Source organism: Zootoca vivipara, chromosome 16, assembly GCF_965207765.1.
Source record: "Zootoca vivipara chromosome 16, rZooViv2.hap1.1, whole genome shotgun sequence".
Lineage (NCBI taxonomy): Eukaryota > Metazoa > Chordata > Lepidosauria > Squamata > Lacertidae > Zootoca > Zootoca vivipara.
Genome location: NC_142599.1, coordinates 7,855,901 through 7,879,695, shown reverse-complemented (window position 1 = coordinate 7,879,695; position 23,795 = coordinate 7,855,901). Strand labels below are relative to the sequence as shown.

General features: G+C 47.4%; 1 protein-coding gene across 1 annotated transcript; it reads right to left on the bottom strand.

Moving 5' to 3' along the window:
* Positions 1-7,186: 7,186 nt before the first annotated feature.
* Positions 7,187-12,128, bottom strand: LOC132591296 (uncharacterized). Its single transcript, XM_088659586.1, has 10 exons — positions 11,926-12,128; positions 9,458-9,537; positions 9,028-9,056; positions 8,788-8,904; positions 8,510-8,589; positions 8,321-8,408; positions 8,142-8,225; positions 7,803-7,907; positions 7,467-7,518; positions 7,187-7,261 (listed from the first exon to the last, which is right to left on the bottom strand). Exons 1-10 carry the CDS (start codon positions 11,997-11,999, stop codon positions 7,236-7,238), a joined length of 735 nt encoding a protein of 244 aa, XP_088515712.1. The 5' UTR covers positions 12,000-12,128; the 3' UTR covers positions 7,187-7,235.
* Positions 12,129-23,795: the final 11,667 nt, after the last annotated feature.

Below are 23,795 nucleotides of genomic sequence, written 5' to 3'. Positions count from 1 at the left end.
CTTGGGTGCCTGCAGGCTCCACACTGCCCCAAACGGTCCACCCACTGCCTCCCCCTCAGCTGTAGGGTGGCTGAGTGAAAGGAGGCAGGGAGACTCCTCGGAGGCCCTGTGGAGCATCTTGCCCCGGCTCGCCCAGCCCCTGCGTGCGACTGGCCCCGCCCCTGGGCACAGGGCATGCATGCTGCCCCAGGAGCCCAATCGGCTTGCTCTGCCGCTGCTGGCAAGCTCTCACTGCTGCCATTGGTTCTCCTCACTTCTCTGGGGATGGAAGGGATGGGACATGCCTGCAGTGTCGCTGGAGTTCTGCAGGTGGCTCTCACCCCCACTGCCTCCACAGAAGGGAGGAGGAGGAGAAGAAGCAGAACCCCGGCTTTGGCAGCGGGTGGAGGTGGCAACTTCCTGTTTCGCCTCCGGTGGCAAAATGAGATGGGCCGCCTCTGGGTCGGAGCGTTAATTCTGCATAGACTTTTTTAAAAGGAATTCTCAATCTGCTGTTGAAATGCTGAGAACTGAACTTAAGACTGGAAAAACGAGAAACAGAGAAAATTGGTCCAATTTGCCTATCCCAAATGATTGCACCCTTTGTGTTTGCTAACTCTTCCTTGTCCCGGCTCTTCCCTGGCCTAGAAGCCCACCACGACACTTTGCAGCTCTTTGAGTGAAATATTGGCCACCTAACTCACAGCACCCTTAACATACCGCAATTGCCATGTGCAGAAGAGTCCTTAAGGCACATGACTGCCCTCAAAAAATCTAAGGAACTGACCAAGCTGCAATTCCCAGTGCCCTTAACAAGCCAGAGTGCTTGGGATTCTTCAGCGGAAGCCCTGTGCTTTTAATGCAAAGTGTAGACGTGAACTTTCTGCAAGCAAATCAGGATGCAATCTGAATAAACAGGTCATCTGGAGGAGCCCAAAAACAATTGGAAGGGCACCAGGTTGGAAAATTCTGTTCTGGACATCTTTAGCTCTAGAGCAGGCATCCCCAAACTGCAGCCCTCCAGATGTTTTGGCCTACAACTCCCATGATCCCTAGCTAGCAGGACCAGTAGTCGGGGAAGATGGGAATTGTAGTCCAAAACATCTGGAGGGCCGAAGTTTGGGGATTCCTGCTATAGAGCTTCCTCCTTGGGTTGATCACAAAATCATATTAAAACGAGAGAGAGAGAGAGAGAGAGAGAGAGAGAGAGAGAGAGAGAGAGAGAGAGAGAGAGAGAGAGAGAGAGAGATGGGTGTGAGGGAAGAAATGTTGCTTTGTATGTGTGAAGAGTCTTTTAAAAAATTAAACATATGGCTGAAGAGCTAACACAATGAAACTTGATAGCTTGGTTTCAGAACTCTATTTCACACCGGATGCCTTCCAAGAGATTTTAGCACTGTGAATGCCAGAAAATTAGCTAATTGTCATAAGCTGACAAAAGGCACACCAGGAAAAGAATGAGAACCCAAAGTGAAAAACTCTCCCTTTTTTCTGATTGCTTAAAAGGGAGGCTACAGAAAAGATGGGGGTTGTATTCCATGCCATGGCTGGAGGAGTTTGTACTGCAGATTTCTTAATACTGTTTTTATTGGAATTGCCTGCCTCTTGGTGATGCTGTCCAGGTCAGCTGAATCCACCTGTGCCGTTCACAGACCTTCAAAGGGTCCCTAGTTTCCAGGGACAGTCCTGGATTTACAGAAGCCTTCCTGGTTTCTGATTTGATCCCAGAATGTCCCACTTTTCCTTAGGATGTCCCAATTTCATTGGAGGGTATGGAGTTATGCAACCCCCAAGGCAAGGAGATAACTATACAACCTTTAGAAGACATCTGAATACTTCCCTGTACAGTATAAGGAAGCTTTTTAATGTTGAATGCTTTATTATGTTTTTAGTCACTGAAATGTCGCCAAAAGGGCAGAGAGGAGCAGAACGAGGTGTTTGCATGCTTTTTCAATCGGTTTCTATTATTATTATTATTATTATTATTATTATTATTATTAGCGATTTCACTGATGTGCACAGTGCCTCAGAATGTAACCCCCACATAAACGAATTGCTGCCTGCATTTATTTGTGTCTTTATCTTGTGAACCAGCCTGAGATTTTTTGATGAAGGGCAGTATGTAAATCTAACAAATGATAATAATTGAAATATTCTACCAACATCACAGGCGAGCTCAATATAATACAAATCCTTTGCAATTCTAGCTGTTAAGTTTCATTACAAATGACCTAATATCTTCGATGGCTTTGAAATCTAAAGGAGAATGGATAAAAAGTACTCCAAATGTATTTCTAAATAAGTAATGGAGATTATTGATGAGTAAAATACAGCTGATCCAAGTAGGAAAAAGCTCCCCCCCCAAAAAACCCCCCACACACAATTGATGTGAGTTATAGCTTTAATGTTTCATCTTCTGGCTTAAACTATGGGCCTCTGGGGAAGTTAAAATCCTTCTTGCTTTTATTTAATTTCTGTTGCTAGAATCATTCCAAAATAATAATAGCAATAATAGAAGTCAGAAGCAGAAATCATTGAATCTAGGCAGAAAAATAAGTTCCCAATCCTATGCATGTTCACGCAGAAGTAAGTCCCTCTGTGTTCATTGTGGCTTACTCTCTAATTATGTGTGCTCAGAGTTCCAGCTCCAGTCCCATGGATATCAGTCTTACTTCTGGATAAATATGTATAGCATTGGGCGACAAGCCTGAAGTCATAGATGTACAGTATATACCTGTAAGACTCACTGAACTCAGAGGGTCTACCTTTGAGTAAACCAGAGGATTAGGTGGCACATTCTGTTGTCCAGTGGAAGAGAGGCATGTTTGCACCGCCACTCAAGCTTAGGCAGATCTACTCAGAAGTAAGCTCCATTGCATTCAGTATGGCTTACTCCCAGGAAAGGGCAGTTGGACTTTTTGATTTGATTTGATTTGATTTATTATTTATACCCCGCCCATCTGGCTGGGTTCCCCTAGCCACTCTGGGTGGCTTCCAATAGAACATTAAAATGCAATAATCTATTAAACATTAAAAGCCTCCCTAAACAGGGCTGCCTTCAGGTGTCTTCTAAAAATCTGGTAGCTGTTTTTCTCTTTGACATCTGATGGGAGGGCATTCCACAGGAGAAGGCCACCACCGAGAAGGCCCTCTGCCTGGTCCCCTGGAACTTGGCTTCTTGCAACGAGGGAACTGCCAGAAGGCCCTCGGCGCTGGACCTCAGTGTCCGGGCAGAACGATGGGGGTGGAGATGCTCCTTCAGGTATACAGGACCAAGGCCTTTTAGGGCTTTAAAGGTCAGCACCAACACTTTGAATTGTGCTCGGAAACACATCAGCTTTAGCGAGAGCAGCTCGGTCTCCGCTTGCTGGGGCGGGAACACAGCTCTAACAAAAACACATCAAATAAATAAAGCAAAGTGGCTACCGGTAGTTAAGCAGTTAAGACAATGGAGCAGATATCCCTTTCAGGCAAGATTTGATAGCCATCACTTCACCCTATTGTTCTTCAGTGGGAGTTGTTAATGAGCATTCAGGGATCGCATTAAGAGTTCTATTGGCGATTTAATGAGGGTGCAGAGGATTCAATTTGACTAAGGTGGCTCTGCAAGGCTAAAAGGAAGTGAATAAGCTTTGATAGACACAGTGATGTTTATAAAAAGCAGTGGTGTTCCAGTCTGCCCCTCCTCCTGCATCTGTATAATGTAAATCAGGGGTGGCCACCTCCCAAGAGACTCTGATCTACTCACAGAGTTAAAAAATGGGAGTGATCTACCCCCTTTTGGGGGGTTCAGGTCAAAGCTGTTGAGTTTTTTTAAGGAAGGGAAGCCCTGTTTTTTGGGGTTTAGGTCAAACTTGTTGAGCTTCTTTTAGGAGGGAGGGAGGCCCATTTTTGTTTATGGCTTCAGGTCATAGTTCAGCTTTTTTTAGGGAGGAGAAAAAATTTGGGTGAGCTTTTTTTAGGGGTGCCAGTGATCTAGCAGTGATCTACTGGTTGAAATATTATGCTGATATGCAGCAACACCTCGGAGCCGTCGTGACTGCGGCCGTGCCTTGCCTTGCCCTCGCCCGCCCTGCCACCCCCTCTCGCCTGCCTGACCCTCCCGTCCTCTCCAGCCAAGCAGGATAGCCGCCGACGCTGCCAGCCCCCAGAAGCACAAGGTGGCCGCCGCTGACGCTGCTGCCACGATGTCGCCAGGCCCGCTGGCCCTGTAGCCCCACCCATGTTCCCACTTCATGGCCCCTCCCCTCCTGTGCCCTGGCCCCGCCCCTGAACGACCATGGCTCCCCCTCCCCAGTTTTGATCCTGGGTACGCCCATGTCAAGGACTCATTGCTCTGATATGGCCCTTAGGGATTCTTATTCTGAACAATCTTTGCCAGATGAGAGGGAAAATCCAGCCAAGGGGGAAATGTATTACACACACACACACACACACACACACACACACACACACACACACCTATACAAGTGGTGGTTGTTACGGTTCTTCTTCTCCGGCGATCGCTTGTAGCTCACATCATGTTTACATGTTCGATGTTCCAAGTAGCACGTTGAAATGATTGTTAATGATAAAGGCTTGATGTCGTTGGAGTTTGCTAAGGCCAATGCTAGGTTGGAAGATTTGATTTCTACCCTTACAGAATTTAGGCTTGCATGGGGAATCTTACGAAGCCAAAGGGGATATATTCTATTGTAGTTCTGATACAGAATCTGGTAAGGATTCTAGAGTTACTTCTGTAGTGCTGGGATGGGGAATCTGTGGCCTCTGGATCTTGTTCTACTCCAAATCCATTATGCTTCATAGAAAGCGATTCACAAATGAAATCAATTAATAAATAATAGCACCCACCCCTGGAATCTGACCTGGAAAGGATCAGGGGGAGATTGGGTCAGGAAGACAATAACACAGGAAGAATGGAAGACAATAGCACAAGGAAATTCAAAACAGTAACAATTTATTGTGCATTTATTCAAAATCCATTAAAAATATTTGTTTTTATTCCATGCTATTCCAGTTCTCTTTCTTCTTTTCACCAATCGGTGAAATCCCGTCTCTGCCTTCAATCAGCTCGAGACCGAGACACGTGGAGTTACACAGGGAGCAGATCATATATCCTAAGGAACGGGAAAACCCAAAATTCCATGAGATCTTTTGAGGCAAAATAATGTGAATAATTTTCAGATCTCTCTCTGTCCCCTGCCCTGCCCTGTCTTTTGCCAAAACAAAGGTAGCCACCCTGTGCCCAGACAGCAAGACCCCCCCTCTCTCGGCCTCCCTGAGGTGGTCCAAAGGAAACAAGAGCAAGGCATAAGGCCCCAGCTTGGCTGCAGAAGGAGGTCTACAAAATGCCATCCAACCATCTTAGGGACTCCACTCTGCATCTGTGTAGAGTTTACTCTGGAGCCTTTTCTTCTCCTGAAGCCATCCCATGAGGCAGCAGAGGTTTAGAATCAGAGTTCTCCTCCATGGGCTCCCATCTGGGGGGATGAGCCCCATCACGCCCTCACTTCCCTCTACGGCTTCCTCTGGATCTCATCTGCTCCATCTGCCGGAGCCTGTTCTCTGACAGAGGGGAAAGTCCCTCACTCACTGAGGGTTTGAGAGCCATTGGTTACCCTCCCCTGGTTCCCTGGCCTCTTCTCATCCTTGACTGCTCATCCTTGTCCCCCCACCCCTTGGCCTCTGTCCCCACAAGGCAGCTTCCCCCTACCTGATCTGGTCCCACAGCCACTGCATCCCTTCTGCCCCCATGAAAATATGGATAAGGAGGTCTTGCCGCCATCATTCTGTCATCTGCAAGAGAAAACAGGTAAGCAGGATGCCAGGAGTTCCTGTTTCTCTCACAGATGAAACAGGGTGATATGGAAATCGGGGTACACTGTCCAATCCTATGAGTCCAGAAATGAACAGAGAGGGGAACCATCTCCTTGGCCAAACAGGAGCCATATTTTACCAACTGTCAAAGTCCGGTCAGAAGGAAGCCAGCCCTGATATCAGGGAAGGATTAATCCTTTCTTGACCCAGACTTACCCTCGGATACGCCTCACCCCTTTGCATAAGCTGATTTCCACAATCCCCTCAGGAAACTCCTTGAAACAGCACACATAACAATACCTAGCTCAGGATGTTCGAAATGACGGCTATCACCTCCCTTTACACAAATCCCTTCCCGCCGCAGCCGAAGCGTCAACACCCCGCCCCGCTCCAGGAGAGAGATTATCGAATTCGAGACACCCTCACCAATCATGCCCCAATAAACTATGCCAGCATAAAGAAGAAATTGTTTTATACTACTTTCAGTAAGGGTTTTCTTCTGGGTACTCTTCTGAGCTGAGATTTTGTTTCCTTTAATACTTTGTTGCAAGCTGTCAAAACGTTCCTCTGAAATGTCAATGTACTTTCGCTGTTAACATGTAGCCACTCTTTTCCCTTTTACCCGTTACAATATTTATGTAACCCTTTCCTAGAACAGAATCTGAAATGTAACCCTTGATACCTTTTTCATTCAATATTGTATCTATTTGATGAAGTATTGTCACAAGCTTGAAATCTTGTACGTTGTTCTATGGACTTCCTTCATGTACCCTTCCCACCCTGACATCCCCTATACCACACTGCCATCTAGCTGGCCGCGAACAAATGACACCAATACACAAGTTCAAGGAAAGAAAAACAACTTTATTTAGAATTCAATATCATCGACGTCTTCCGCACCTCCGCCCAAGTCGCCCTGAAACAATAAAGAGAATATCTGTTGCATCAACTGGACTATCACCGGGAATTATCACCTTTTGTTTTCCCCATCAAGGACTATCAACCCATTTGTCTTTACCAGATGACCCTCCTCCCAAACCCATTTCCCGCCTTGCATGTAACTATGTAACATGTGAAAAAAAATCCTATAAAAATGTGAAACTCCCTTTGTTCTGGGTTCTTCACTCCATCTCGCTGTGTGAGGGGGAACCGCTGTTGCAACAGCTTTTTATTTCTTTGTTTCTTTGTTGGTGTATAAACTTTGCATTGCCTTTGACAGCCCTGGCTTGATCTCTGTCCTTTCGCAATCGGTAAGCGGCAGTAACTGCGCTTGCTTGCCGGGATCTCCGGACTCTCCCTGGGTCAGGATCCAATTAATTGGGTTCATAGGGACCCCCCAAATTTACTTCAAGGGCATCTCTAACTACAGGTGGGCTTTTGAGAAAGTCTTACCTGCTGAGTTCATTTGGATGTTGGCCTCTCTCTGGTGTCCGCACTGCCTATAAATCTTCAATGACAATGTCATCTGGATGGAAGAGAATGAGAATGTGAATGAACATGAGATTTTCCCACAGGCCTTCTCCCCTCCCCCCATCCTTCAGTCAAAGGCGGGAAAGGCCTGCCAGGCAGGGAGCAGGTCCTGCAGGAGTCCCAGCAAGAAGACCTCAGAGGTGGGTCTTGGGCAAATAAAGGGACAAGGTAGTTTGCTGTCTCCAAGGTGTAGGGCTCACCTTCTTCCGGCTTCTGTCGGAAGCAGGCCAGGTCCGGCCGAACTACCGTCATCTGCAGAGGAAAGAAAAATCAGGATCAGTTGGGAGCAAGAGAGCACAGAAGCAGCGCCAAGCCAGGAAGGACGAGTCTCCCTCTGTCTTGGACCCAATCCCTTGCTCCAGAGGACCTCCCTGGGCCCTGCAGCCTCCTGGGCAGAGGTGGAAGGGCAGCAGCAGGAAAGGGGGCAGGAAAAGGGGATACACAGCGCATCATCCGCGTTAAAGCTCACTCACAGATGTGCTCTTGGATGGATGGAAGCAAACACAGAAAGGAATAGAAGAAGGCGAGCTACTTACTCGGAGGCGGGGAAATTTCCGGGCAACGGCCAGCAGCAATGAAATGCTGCTGGCCGCTAGTTTTTGAGCCTCCCCGCTTTCCCCCAGGGCGTATCCTCGCAAGTCCTGCAGGAGGAAAGAGCGTCTCAGAGTCAGGGGCCAGTCTGGGCCAAAGTGGCCCTCACTGTCCCCACCACAGAGTCCCTGGCACTTCTGGACCATGAGGGTTTGCCAGCTTTGGTCTTGGACCAAATTGAGGGCCAAAGAGGCTCTGTGCCCCAGAAATGGGGCAGTCCGTTGGGTAAGGGACGGGGGAGGGGGCAACCCTAAAACCACCCCTGATGCCATCGGGACACTTACATTTAAAAGTTGCAGGAGGGTGCCAGGATTGGGGGCTTCCATCAGGAGACTTCCTAGGAGGAGACGGAAGTGGCGCTTCAGCTCCTGCAGGAAAAGAGAGAAGAGAGTTTGAATGTTGGTGAAATATGATGATGAAGAAGAAAGAGCCATGCAAAGGGAATTCAAGACAAAGGACATACCTCTTTTTCCTCCTCCTTTTCTGGGCCCTGAATAACTGCCTCCATGGTCCTATGGACCATGTCACAACTGAATTTGGGCCTCATGGTACTGCAGAGATGAAAGCGAGAGGGTTAGACGCTTCCTCCTCCTTGGGGTTATGCCCCCCACCCACCACCCACAACCCCGTCCATCCCAAAGACCCCACTCACCTTAGCTGGAGGAGGGCCTCCAAGGCAAGGGCCAGGGTCAGGGGGCGATCCCTGAAGTGCTCCAAGGGCCCCAAGATATCCTGGAAGAGAACAGAGGAGGAAAATCAGCTCTTTCCGGGGCCTCCAGAGGACAACTCCGACCCCCAACACCAGGCTTGGCTTTCCAGGGGACCCTAAGGCGGCAGGGTCCTCCTCTCCGCAGATGAACAACCCCTTCCCTAAAGGCCCTCCTTCCCCCCACCTCCCCGCAGGGGTCCCTCATACCACCCCTCACTCACCAAAATGGCTTTGGCCGTCTCCTGCTTGGAGCACTTCAGGGTTCGCAGCCCCCTGAGCTCAGCTGCCTGGCAGCTCTGGATGACCCCGAGGATGTATACTTGCTCATCCTCGAGCAGCTGAAAAGCAAAAGTCAGGCTGTCAGTTCCTTGTGAGGGGAGGGCTTCTCTGCATCTGAGAGTGCAGAGTGGGGGGCAGGTCTGAGGGATCCAGTTCCTGTTATTGTTTTCTGCAATACTCACCCCTGGGGAAGGGATGTGGAACCGCAGAACTGCAAAAAGAAGGACATGCAAACAGGTGAGTCTGTCCCTGAGCCCCTGGCAAGCCTATTCCAAGAGTTTTCTCCTGGATTCCAAGTCCTACTACAGAGGTGGGACATCCCCAGGCCTTGGGGGCCAATCCTGGCCTCTTTTCCCCAGAATGTGGCTCCCCAGGGAAGGTGCCCCTCCCGCTGGCAATTGCCCCCTCAGCCATGCCCCCCAGCCCAGCCCCCTGCTTCATTCATTGGACTCCACAAAATGGGTTGGCCTCTGGGGGGAGGGGGTTCCAGCCACTGGCCCAATGGACCTTGGGTCGGATTCAGCCATCTGGCTCTTTCCATCTTTTGACTAGCTTCCCCCCCGTGCCGATTCCTGCCCTCCTCTGTCCAAAAAAGGAGGGCCACTTGCTCACCTGGCGCCACGGGCTGCTCTGGGCTTTGCTGGGGGGCCACCCTGTGGCAGCGCCGAAACAGGCGCCTTAAGCACCTGATCCTAGAAGAGATGAGCGGAGAGAGAGACTCAGATGCCAGCAGCCCCAATTCTTGTGTGTGAGGAGGGGTGTCAGGAGAAGACAGGGAACCACCACCAAATGGGCAGAACAGACATACGTATGTGGAGAGGGGAGAGCTTTGGGTCATTCATTAACAATGTTACCAGAACAATGTTACCCCCTCCAACTGTAGCCCAAATCAACAGCTTCACTTCTGCAAATGTCCCCACAAAACACATCATCCTGACACAGTCCTTTCCTTTTTCCATTCCAAAGGCTCCCGTAAATAAGGCGCTCAACCAATCTGCTCAGACTATCCAAGAAACTGTCCAATAGCAACCAAGGAGCGCCGCCAAACAGCGCCCCCCAGCACAAAGCACACAGACACTGCAACTGCCGACCAGCCGTGGCCTCTGCTCTACAAATAGGAATTCCCACTGGGAAAAGGGAAAAGTCAGAACCACCCATGAAAACGGTTCTTGGTCCATTGAAACTAGTCTTTTGCATTTCAGTCTAGGCTCTTGTACTACCAATCCAGCTGTAGGCTTCTGAAATATGAACCACTTATAAACGCCATCTCCAACGCCTTGAAAGATTCCATCAATGGTGTCCCCACGACTCACCCCACCCCCACCCCCCGGAGATGAAGAGAAAGGGAAGGAATGCTACTTACAGCCTGCCCATTTCGTCGACGAAAAGATCCCACCCTCCTCACTAAAGTAACTATCTATCTAAAATGCCCACCCAAGCCTAAATCTGACCCCAACCCCAACCCCTGCCCTAAGTCTATACCTAACCACCGCCCTAACACTACACTTAACCCTAACTACTCTATGTACAAAATATATACAAACTATGCACAGATGTGCACAAAAAACAAAGAACAAAAATAATATAAAGAACAAAAAATAAAATAAATAAAAGTGTTAAAAGAAAAGAAAAGAAAATCAAAATAAATGAAATAAAAGTAAGAAATAAAATAACAGTAAGAAATAAAATCAAAATCAAAATAAGAAACCGGAAAAATAACAACAATCCAAACTCCTCTCCTCTCCTATTCGCCACCAATCACCACCAACCGCCACTAACTCCTCTCTCTCTCTCCTCGCCTCACTACAAACCCACAATGGCTGCCTGCAAGTCAGTGGCTTTTAAAGGAGAAGCAAGAGAGGTCACAAAGGAGGGTGGGTCCTTGTCACCATGGTAACCCCCCCCCCAGGACCTGGCCCCACCTGGCCCCTCCTGCGTGGTGATGCTCCTTTGTCATAATTCGGAGGCACCTGCTGTTCTGCCTGCAGCTGGGCTGCATCTTCATTTCACATCCAGAGGGCCTTCTCGGTGGTGGCGCCTGCCCTGTGGCACGCCCTCCCATCAGATGTCAAAGAGAAAAACAGCTACCAGATTTTTAGAAGACATCTGAAGGCAACCCTGTTTAGGGAGGCTTTTAATGTTTAATTGTTTTATTTCATTTTTCTGTTGTAAGCCGCCCAAAGTGGCTGGGGAAACCCAGCCAGATGGGCGGGGTATAATATATATTATTATTATTATTATTATTATTATTATTATTATTATTATTATTATTATTATTATTATCCTTCTTCCTGCAGCCCCATTCCCCAAGGGAGACCACCCCCACATCCTTCAAGGCAGGCTAGGCATCTCCATAGCGCAGGATTGGACCATCTGCTTGGCATGCAGGTCTTCCGTCCTGGGGGCTGGGAATTCCCCCCCCCCCCAAAAAAAAAAAACCCCAGAGAGCTGCTGCCAGTCAGTGCAGGCTAGCTGAAGAAAGATATTGAGCAGCTGGAAAGTGAGCAGAGGAAGGATGATGAAGGTCTCCAGGCCTTATGAGGAACGGTTGAGGCAGTTAGAAGCCAAGCCTGATCCATATTATAGATAACATTAAACAGAAGTGTGCGTGCAAACAAACAAACAAAAGGAAAAAGGGAGGGAAACTATTTTGCAAAAGGTTTACGATGGAAACGTAGAGCTGACTCTTCCCCATCCTTAGATAGATTCTTTATTGCGGCTAAAAGCCCACACAGGTGAAGTACATCAAACACAAAAAGTAAAAAACTGCAGTTCAGAAATAAAACAAAGACAAACAGAGGTAGCATCTCTGTAAAAGTTACACCACAGCCATTTGGAAGAACACAGTCGAATATCTATATATGTATGTAAAATTGCCGAGAAATAATAGAATAAAATAACATATTAAAAGGTTTCAATAATCGTACAGCATTCTGGTTCGTCTCTTGTGGGAGAGAACTGAGGTTAAGAACCTTGCCACCTGCAGAGTTCTGTTCGAGTCATTGTTTTGCAAAACGAGTGCAAGATGGGACTCTGATGGTTTATCCGCAATTTCCTGAATTATTGAATTCAATATATACCTGCTTGTTTCCAAAGGAGTGCTCAAATAAATTAACAAGTCCTCAAACAGGAAGGCCTTTTCCAGTCCCCACATTAGATAGTCTCAAAGCGCGAGGAAGCCAGGGCAAATTTATCAGCAATTTCAGCAGAAGTTGTGTCTAAAGAGTGCAGCAGCTACCTTTTGACTGATAAAAATTCTGGCAACTTGGCTGAGTGTCCTGGAGCATGCACAGAAATCCTTGACCTCCAAGGGGGGGTGCAGCATTTCAAAGACCGCAGGAGAAATGTGTTCCTGAGCATATGCAGAATCCTTTTCCACTGGTGAGGTGTGGGGAACCTTTGGCCACCCCAGCTTTTGCTAGTTTGCAACTCCTGTCAACTCCAGCAAGCAGGAGTTCAGCAACATCTGGAGGGCCAGAGGTTCCCTACACCTGAGCTAGAGACTGTGCAGGTCTCTGTGGATTCTGGAGTCCCAGAATTTGCCTTAGGTCTCCCCCCCCCCCCGCCCTGAATGTTAGTGACTTCACCTGCTTGATGCTGCGTAGGAGGTGACCGAGGATGAGATTGCTGGCAGGTACTCATGCTATGGCCTGGCTGACTTGCTTACACAGTAAACGGGAAATGAGTACTCAGTGTGTAATGTTATCACAGTGAAGAACGGTAGAAGCTTCCCCAAATCTCTGCTAAGCAGCAAAACTCTGTATTGCTGTGTCTGCTTGCTGGCATTCACAGCAGAAAGCCATTTGTACTTCTGCCTCTCTTCTGGTCTCTGAATGGAAGCATGGTTTGTATCCCACTACTGACACCAGTGTCTGTTGACCCTTAACTGTGGATTCCAGATTTTAAACAGCTCTTGTAAAGTTGGAAAGGACCGCAAGGGTCATCTACCCCAATGCCCTGAAATGTAGGAATCATTTCCCCAACCTGGAGCTTTCACCCTGGGATTAAGAGTCTCGTGCTCTACAAACTGAGGTGTATGTTCTGGTTTAAAATTAAAATAAATCCAGCTGATCTTAAGAAAGACCTTCAGCTGTGGATTGTTGGTCGACACTGCAGGGGTGTGTGTGTGAGAGAGTACAGGACCTCCAAGTGACTCTACTTTCCAGGGACAGTCTTGGATTTACAGACGCCATTCTGGTTTCTGATTTAATCCCGGAATGTCCCGCTTTTCCTTAGGATGTCCCTATTTTCATCGGAGAAATGTTGGGAGGGCATGGAGCCAAGAAGATCAAGTAACTCTGCAACCTTTAGAAGGCAGCTGAAGGCAGCCCTTTATAGGGAAGTGTGAAATGTTGTTTTTAGGTATGTTGGAAACCTCCCAGAGTGGCTCCGGCAGCAGGGGCGTAGCCAGGATCAAAACTAGGGGGGAACCCAAGCCATGGTCGTTCAGGGGCGGGGCCAATGCACGGGAGGGGCCACAAAGTGGGAACATGGGCGGGGCTACAGGGCCAGTGGGCCCGACGATATTGTGGTGGCGGCGGCAGCGGCCCCCTTGTGCTTCTGGGGCTGGCAGCATCGGCGGCTACCCTGCTTGGCTGCAGAGGACGGGAGGGTCGGGCAGGCGAGAGGAGGTGGCAGGGCGGGTGAGGGCGAGGCACGGCACGGCCACAGTCACGACGGCTCTAAGGCATTGCGCCCGACTGTTGCTCCAGTCAAAAGTGTATGAAGCCAGACAGCGGGGCAGTTAGTGCCTAAAACAGAAATGTCAGTTTGCAAAACATGCATAAAGCATTTTATGTATGTAAACGCAAAATTAGGGGGGGGGAAATGGGTTGTTCTCAAAAGGTGTGGCCGGAGAGGATGGCAAGGGTGGTGGAAAGACTCAAGGACAACAATAATAATAATAATAATAATAATAATAATAATAATAATAATAATAATAATAATAAATTTATTATTTGTACCCCACCCATCTGGCGGGGCCTTCCCAGCCACTCTGTGCGGCTTCCAACAAAAATTTAAAATACATTAAAATGTCACACATTAAAAACTTCCCAGAACAGGGCTGCCTTCAGGTAGTTATTTATCTCTTTGACATCTGATAGGAGGGCATTCCACAGGATGGGTTCCACTACCGAGAAGGCCCTCTTGCCTGGTTCCCTGTAGCTTTGCTTCTCGCAGTGAGGGAACCGCCAGAAGACCCTCGGCGCTGGATCTCGGTACTGGACTGGGCAGAACGATGGGGGGTGGAGACGCTCCTTCAGGTATACAGGACCGAGGCCTTTTAGGGCTTTAAAGGTCAGCACCAACACTTTGAATTGTGCTCAGAAACGTAGGCTAGCAACAACATGGAGCTTAATAAACCATGAACCAATGCAAACAAGAAACAGCACTAACAGGCATCAACACAGGTACCAATTAAAAGCAAGATAACCATTCGATGGGGATAACTCCCAGGAAAGCGTTGTTGTCAGGGTGAGAACTTATTCAGCCCAAGGACCACATTCTTTCCTAGGCGACCTTCCTGGCACCACATACCAAGTCTGGGGGAGAGATGGGCGGAGCAGTGAATGCAAATTTTACCTTTGAATGGAAAGCTAGCTTCTACACATTTAAGCAAACAAGAGCCATTATCGGAATGATTACTTCTTGCTTGCCTGGCTGAAAGAACCAAGCCTTCTGTACAAAGGTAACATTCACAGTGTTTTTGCCATGCTCACTTTCACCTCTGGCTGTGGCCTCTAGAAGGTTGCCCAGAAAGGAATGTGGGCCTTACCCCTGGGTAAAAAAATAGAGGGGGTCCCTGGGAAAGAAGGATTGTTGAGAGCTTCAAAAGCTACTAAAGACTGGAGGGGCCATTTCTTCCTCTGTATCTGCTCAGCCTACTCAGTCCCCTTCTCCTTAAATCCTCTCTTGGAGACATGCTGGGAACTTAAATCACTTGCCCTTTTATCCTCATCCATGGAATAACACCACACCCATTTTCTTGCTGTCTGTGACACAACACACTGCAGGGCTCATGTGCCCTCTTGCCCAAGGGAAACACAACCTCAGAGGTGCCCTATTTGATTTCAAAACATGCACAGAAGCTTCCTGCTGGTTTCACAGCAAGGGGCAATGCGTTTAAGCACAAACATTGCAATAAGCGATGGATACAAAAGGAAGGGCAGGCAGAAACAGCCGTTAGTCATACAGTTGTAGTCATACAGTTGTCTCAGCATCATTGACAACCATGTTAAACGCCTCATTTTCGTAACCTGCAGAACCCTTTTCCCACTGCAGAAAGAAGAAAATCCAGCAAATCGGATTCACAGGAAGAGATCTCCTCCAGCATCGTCATCTCACTTCAGAATGGGGTGTGACCTAAGAAGAGCAGTACAAGTGAAAAGGATCTAAGGGTCTTGGTAGACCACAAACTTGACATGAGTCAACAGTGTGATGCAGCAGCTAAAAAAGGCAATGCAATTCTGGGCTGCATCAATAGGAGTATAGCATCTAGGTCAAGGGAAGTAATAGTACCACTGTATTCTGCTCTGGTCAGACCTCACCTGGAGTACTGTGTCCAGTTCTGGGCACCACAGTTCAAGAAGGATACTGACAAGCTGGAACGTGTCCAGAAGAGGGCAACCAAAATGGTCAAAGGCCTGGAAACGATGCCTTATGAGGAACGGCTTAGGGAGCTGGGTATGTTTAGCCTGGAGAAGAGAAGGTTAAGGGGTAATATGATAGCCATGTTCAAATATATAAAAGGATGTCATATCGAGGAGGGAGAAAGATTGTTTTCTGCTGCTCCAGAGAAGCGGACACGGAGCAATGGATTCAAACTACAAGAAAGAAGGTTCCACCTAAACATTAGGAAGAACTTCCTGACAGTAAGAGTTGTTCGGCAGTGGAATTTGCTGCCAAGGAGTGTGGTGGAGTCTCCTTCTTTGGAGGTCTTTAAGCAGAGGCTTGACAGGCATATGTCAAGAATGCTTTGATGGTGTTTCCTGCTTGCAGGGGGTTGGACTGGATGGCCCTTGTGGTCTCTTCCAACTCTATGATTCTATGATTCTAAGAAATGGGTGTGGCCCAGGGGAGTTCTGGAGAGTCAGATTACAAGGCCTGGTAGCTAGAAGTTCCCAGTTTCTGGTGCCTTAAAAAAACCAAGACCAAGACTCGCCTTCAGGAGTTGTTGACTCCAGCCAAGTGGAAGAGACTGTGGTTCCACTAGGACAGGGTTTGCAAAAGCATTCCTAGCTTCCCTGGCCATTGACCAGTCTTGTGTGGGCTGATGGGAGTTGCAGTTCGCCAGCATCTGAAGGATCAGAGGTTTCCCACACATGCAGTAGATCTTCTGAATTGGAATCTTCAAAGTCCTTCGTACATCTCGAGCTTTTTCCTAAGGGCAATTACCTCTCCAAATGTCCAGCCTCATCCCCTGAAGGCATCTGACCCCAGGGTCATGGTGCTACCCTACCATGTTCAAAGTGACATGTCTCAATGGTGGGCAAACTAATTAGATCTGCAAGGGCTTTTGAAGTCCAATTCTTTGAGTAGTTGCCACAACAAGTCATTGTGGCAGAAATTAAGTTTTGGGGGGAAATCCAACTGTGGATTTTTGTGTGAAGGGGCTGTGAAGTCTCAGTTCAGTTGTACAAATCCCTGGGTTGAGCATGTACTCGGAGACATCATGTTGCTTAATTCTATGTGTTTGTCTGCCCCCATTCTGTGCCCGACTTGGATTGGGGAGCCTTGGGGGCACTTCACAAAGCAACATAAATCGCACAAGACCAAAGCCTGCTCCACATAGCTTATCCCCTTCCCCTATCCTGTTTTCAGGGCTGCTGGGTCATAGGCAGCAATCTGAAGCCTATCAGGAGCCAGGGAACTGGGAATCGGTGCCAAAAAGCAAGACCAGAAACACAAGCCCATACCAAAGCTAAGGATCAATGGGATGGGAAGTTTTCTTATACCGCTTCCTGCCCAGGAATAGCCAGTGGTCAGGTCAGATTCAGGAGCACAGCAGGTGACGACAACAAGGCCATGAATTTGAATGAATTTGCCCAACGCCTTTTTAAAAACCATCCACGTCAGTGGCTATTGCTGCATCTTATACATATCCACGGGGCCTCTTTTAAAGTACTCGCCCTATAGTAGCTAATTCCAGAGTTTATGTGCTTTGTGAAGTACTTCCTTTTATTCATATGTGGAAAAGGAACAAAAACACTGGCCTGTTGTTTTGCTAAACCAAACAGCACAAATTCACAAAAATTGAATTACTCGTGCCTCTGTAGCAGGACTATGCTCAGCTACTTCCAAGTGACTTGTGTCGCCCACTTCCATGATCCCCATCCCCCAACTGAAGTATCCTGCCTTTACATGAAATGGTGCCATAAAGTTTTAATCATCGTCGTAAGCCTGAGTTGCAGGCTTCAATAAAACATCCCGTACCAGGCTAACGCTGCCTTCTTGAAATCCTGGTGAGCTTGTGAGGAACCCATTTTACAGAGTTTTAAAATAGTTTATTGGTGCCATTTATCTCGCCTTCTATAAGTCAGGAGTGCTTCAACATCAAAGAGCTGATAGCACAGATCTTGGAGGAAAGACCATTTTTCAGACGAAAAATATCCACTTTACTCTTCTTCTTCTTCTTTTGTACTCCCACATGATGGTGATTCAGTTTTACACAAAAACTACCGGTATGAAAGAAGAACTGGACAATCTCACATAAAACCAGAGGTGACTAGAAGCCATTGACAGGGTGAGTCTTGCAATTAAATGTTGCGCTATGGCATTCTCCTATTCAGGGTTCCGGTCATAGACTAGCTTCCTGCTAGGATACTCCATTCCATTTCCCCCCTTGCCCTTCTGTCCCATTCCCCCACCCAGGAGTGCCAACTTGAATAAAATATTGGGGGAGCACCAGGAAAGCCCTGCCCCACATAATCGATAACATGACACGGCACACACACACACCCTGTTTGAATAGCGGTGCCCATCAATTTTGGGGGAGTGCCCCCCTTAAATATTTATGGAGTTGGCTCCAATGCCCCCACCCATTGCAAGCCAGCATTCTGTGGCCACTGAGCATGCCCAGTCCTCACTGAACCATGGGTGTGTTGGGAGAGCTCTTCCCCGCTGAGTCCCTCCCCACCAAAAAAACATATTGTCTGTACTTCTGCAAACCTTGGTGCTTGCTGATACTTATAATGGCTGATTTAGGATCCACACTCTGAGAATTAATTCACTATTATTGTAAAGCAAGGATGAGGAACCCTGCAGATAGACTCCAACTCCCATCAGTCCCAGCCAGCATGACTAGTTGTCATGGATAATGGGAACTGTAGTCCTGAAGCATTTGAAGTGCTCTAGGTTTTCCATCCCTACTGTGTTCAGAACCTCAGGCCCCGGGGACAGATATGGCCCTCCAGGCCTCTCTGTCTTGCCCTTGAAACTCTCCCCACCCACAGCTCCTTTTCCCAGGCCTCACTGGCTCTGCTTTGCACCCTACTCGAACCTTTTTGCCTGACCTAATGCACAAATGGAATATTCAGGTTCATTGCTCCACCCACTTTTGCTCCACCCACTTATTCCTGCTCCACCCACTTATTCCTGCTCTCCACTAGCATGTGACCCCTGGAAGGTTGCACAGAAAGGAGTACATTTTGGGGGGTTCCCCACAAGAGTGGGGCCCTAAGCTATACCTTGTTTAGCTTATACGTAAATCCGGCACTGGGGTCATCTTCTAGTGTAGGAGAGATGTTGACATCCCTCAGTCTCAGAGCACGATGAGGCTGGCTGTGGGATCTTCCTCCTCTAAGGATGAGGAGGGACACGGGTGGCGCTGTGGTCTAAACCACTGAGCCTCTTGGGCTTGCAGATCAAAAGGTCGGCGGTTCGAATCCCTGTGACAAGGTGAACTCCCGTTGCTCTGTCCCATCTCCTGCCAACCTAACAGTTCGAAAGCACGCCAGTGCAAGTAGATAAATAGGTACCGCTGTGGCGGGAAGGTAAACAGCATTTCTGTGCACTCTGGTTTCCGTCGCGGTGTTCCGTTGTGCCAGAAGCAGTTTAGTCATGCTGGCCACATGACCCGGAAAGCTGTCTGTGGACAAACACCGGCTCCCTCGGCCTGAAACCAAGATGAGCGCCACACTCCATAGTCGCCTTTGATTGGACTTAACCATCCAGGGGTCCTTTACCTTTCTTTTTTTACCTCAGCTAGTCTCAGACTGGGGCATGGACTGGTCCTGGTAGCAGCAGCAAGTGCTCTGTGCTGCAATTCTAACAGTTGAATCAGCCCTAAGTAATGTTTCAGATTTGTCCTGCTCAGTAATTGACTCTATCTACCATAACAAATGTCGGCCTTTCAGGAGTTACTCATGAATGCAGATATTACATAAAACAATAATATTAACATAACTGGGTAAACATTCTCTTTGTTTCTTCTCCCCTCTAATCCATAATACATTTCCCGAAAAGCCACCAACTCTGCAAGTTTTTCTGGCATTGCACGGCTGCAGCTTCAGATCTCTGCAATTAGGAAAACATTTTTGCTACAGCAAGCACCTGCCCTTGGAGTTTATGTCAACGCATTTGTTTTCTATTATTCTCTTAATTCATTGCCTTGCTGCCCTCAGAGGTCAAAGGAACCCAATGGAAAATGACATCAGATAAAATAACACTGCAGCCATGTTGCATTGCAAATAAAATTCTACCACTCAGAGTTGAAGAAATGGAATAACTCCCTCACCCCCACTCACAAACCTGAGCTAGTTATCTCTCGCTTGGACTACTGCAATGTGCTCCATGTGGGGCTACCTTTGAAGGTGACCCAGAAACTACGATTAATCCAGAATGCGGCAGCTAGACTGGTGACTGGGAGCAGCCGATGAGACTTGAAAGACCTACATTGGCTCCCAGTACGTTTCCGAGCACAATTCAAAGTGTTGGTGCTGACCTTTAAAGCCCTCAACGGCCTCGGTCCAGTATACCTGAAGGAGCGTCTCCACCTCCATCGTTCTGCCCGGTCACTGAGGTCCAGTGCCAAGGGCCTTCTGGTGGTTCCCCTCGCTGTGAGAAGCCAAGTTACAGGGAACAAGGCAGAAGGCCTTCTCAGTGGTGGCATCCGCCCTGTGGAACGCCCTCCCACCAGATTTCAACGAGAAAAACAACTACCAGGCTTTTAGAGGACATGTGAAGGCAGCCCTGTTTAGGGAAGCTTTTAATGTTTAATAAATTATTGTATTTTAATATTTCTGCTGGAAGCCGCCCAGAGTGGCTGGGGAAACTCAGCCAGATGGGCGGGGTATAAATAATAATATATTATTATTATTATTATTATTATTATTATTATTATTAGTCTTTCCAAGTGTGAAATACAATATAGATAAAAGAATCGTAGAATTGTAGAATTGGATGGAATCCCAAGGGTCATCTAGGCACTGCAGGTACCTTAACTAAAGCATGGTCATCCAACCTCTGTTTAGAAGATTCCAATGAAGGATAGTCCACCACCTTCCAAAGGAGTCCATTCCACTGTCAATCAGCTTTTACCACCAGGAAGTTCTTCCTAATGTTTAGTCAGAATCTGCTTTCTTGTAATTTGAAGCCATTGGTTCAAGTCCTACCCTCAGAAGCAGCAGAAAACAAGCTCTCTCCATCTTCCATCTGGCAGATCTTGGGATATGTGGAGATGGCTATCTTATCACCTATCAGTCTTCTCTTATCCAGGCTAAACATACCTCAACCATTCCTCAGAAGGCTTGGTTTGCAGACCTTTTATCATCTTGGTTGCCCTCCTCTACACATACTCTGTCTTGTCAATATCTTTCTTAAACTGTGGTCTCCAGAACTGGACACAGGACTCCAGGTGGGGTCTGACCAAAGCAGATTAGAGTGGAATGTGTGCTTCTATTGATCATCTCACTGTATTGATGCAGCCGAGAACTGCATTATCTTTTTTTTTTTGCTGCTGCGTCACACCGTTGCCTCGTGTTAAACCTGTGGTCTTACTAAGATCCCTAGATCCTTTTCATATGTTCTGCTGTCCAGCCAGGTGTCCCCCATCTTATATTTGTGCATTGAGCAAGTGCAGGACTTTACATTAGATAAGAACCTTACTTTAGATAATAGAACATAGTCTGCCAGCCTAATCCTGTGTTAAATGATGTGGTGAGTGTTTCACTCAGCCATGAAAGCTCACTGGGTGACCTTGGGCCAGTCACTGTTTCTCAGCCTAACCTACCTCACAGAGTTGTTGTGAGGATGAAATGGAGCAAGGGGAACTTATGTACGCCACCTTGAGATCCTTGGACGATAAAGGGGGTATATAAATGAAATTAATTAATTAATAGTAGAAAAAGTGCCGGGGGCTTATTCTAGTACAATACGGTAGTATAGATTTTTACTAAGATGTCCCACTGAGTGCTGTGGGAGCTACTTCCTAGTAAGACAGCTTTTCATATTTCCATTACATGCTGAAGAGGCAAGCTTTTAGAGTGAAATGCAGCTTGCCTCTTCAGTGCACCAGCAGTTGTGAGATTTGCCAAGGGTGAAAACAGTGATGAATGAAACCAAGGAATCAGAATCATATTTCAAGTGGGAAAACAGGAATCTTTCAAGTCCCCTCACATGATGACCATACCATAAGAATGTAGGATAGTCCTAAAGCACAAATCAGAACAAATATCGCCGAGACACATCTAAGCACCCTGGATTAAGTGTTCCTCTTTCTCACACCCCAGTTCAGTGCCTGTATGATACAAATAATTAGAACATGCAAATACAGCAAATCCATGCAATATATTTCAGTTAAAAGCTGGATTTGTTTGTTTTGTTTTAATCAAAACAGAATTCTATACCCCATTTTTATCACTCTACCCTCTCAGCACTTTGTCTGTTCTATGGAGATTTGGAAGATTAAAATTTGCATCCTTGTTCCCCTAGGTGAATTACTGAGCATAGTGCCATCTTTTAAGCTTCTGTTGGCTCTCCAGACATTGCTCTGCTGCCAAATGCCAGCGAGAACTCCAGCTTCCATGCTGGTCCCCATGGGAATCATGGTACAAAGCTAATTTGAGGCTGCACGCTGTGTCTCCAAGAAAACAATCTTATTCAGTGGGGGGGGGCAGAAAAACAACATCCCTTCCATTATTCAAATATGCTCAGCTACAAGCAAATGTAAGTAGCTAACGCCATTGGGAAAACGGGTAGCTAATTAAAATGTAACACAGCTCGGCAAGATGTCATCAACCATTGAGTGGGGAAGGCCTTCAGATTCCCTTTCTGTATGATTACGGACCTCAATTTCACCACGAAGCTGAAGGTTCTTATGGACTAGCAAAGATTGTCTTATGGACTAGCCATTTAAAGATTATTATTCTCTTTCTCCAGATCTATCCCCTTCTCACTGAATTGAGACACAAGTAGAGCGTTTCTCAAAACTCTACTTCTCCTTTCCTAAATTCCACATCCCAGTTCTCACTTGTCTCTATACTCTTAAAAGACACCCGTCACACTCTGTTAACCTAACACCCAGCTCAGAGACTTCCTTCTCTGGCTGTAGATCTTTCTCAGAGTGGATTTTACACACAGCTCAGAAGCTATACTCTTATCCAGCAGCCTTTCCCAAAAGGTGGCTGGGACATTTCTAGACTACCAGTCCCATCAGCTGACCATTGGAGTCTGAAATCATCTGGGGAGTCAAGGCTGGAAAAAGCTGACCTAAAAAGAAGAGTTGTGTTATCAGGGCCGGCCCAAGACATTTCGGCACCTGAGGCAAACCACAAAATGACACCCCTCCTTGGCAGAGAAGAAGGGGCGAGCGAGGATTAGCATCAGGAATAAAGGTGGAGAGCTGGACCATAAAGAAGGCTGATCGCCAAAGAATTGATGCTTTTGAATTATGGTGCTGGAAGAGACTCTTGAGAGTCCCATGGACTGCAAGAAGATCAAACCTCTCCATTCTGAAGGAAATCAGCCCTGAGTGCTCACTGGAAGGACAGATCATGAAGCTGCGGCTCCAATACTTTGGGCACCTCATGAGAAGAGAAGACTCCCTGGAAAAGACCCTGATGTTGGGAAAGATGGAGGGCACAAGGAGAAGGGGACGACAGAGGACGAGATGGTTGGACAGTGTTTTCGAAGCTATGAACATGAGTTTGACCAAACTGCGGGAGGCAGTGGAAGACAGGAGTGCCTGGCGTGCTCTGGTCCATGGGGTCACGAAGAGTCGGACACGACTAAACAACAACAAGCACCTGTTGCCACTGTGGATCCTGCCATCTGAGGCAGTCGCCTCACCTTGCCTCATGGGTGGGCCAGCCCTGCATGTTGTAGAGAACTGCAGGACCCTCAGCAATCTTAATATTTTGGTGAGGATCCAAGCAGAAGGGTTGCCTGTTGTGTTGAATTAACACTGATGCTGCTAAGGAAGGGCTTTTTGGCTTCCCCCACCTCCCTGCCACTCTTCCTTCCAGCTTGTTTGAATGCCTCTTTATTAAGTGTAATCATGCTCAATTTGTTCTACTAATTATGCGCAGCTGGGTGTCAGGCAGACAGCGCCACAGCAGATCAGATTGCTGCTTGTTCCCGGTTCCCAAACTTCCCCTCCCTGGTGGACGCAATAGAATTTGGGGCTTCGGCTGTCCTTCTTGGTTACCCAGATTGCCTTCCTTTAAAAAGAAAATAATAAATTGGCGGAGCTGAGGGATGGCAAGGAGCAATCGTGCTCTGGTCCATGGGGTCACGAAGAGTTGGACATGACTAAACGACTAAACAACAACAACAAAGGAGCAATGGAGGAGTATTTTGCAGTAATCTCTTCATCTCCAAGGAGGACTTTCCAGAGCAGTTTTGCTTTTGCTTTGGGCAACAGAAGTAGATCAGGAACTTTTTTGTAGGAAGATATTTGGATGGTTTTACATGGATCGGTAAGAATTTAGACTCAACTCCCAGTCATTTTCAC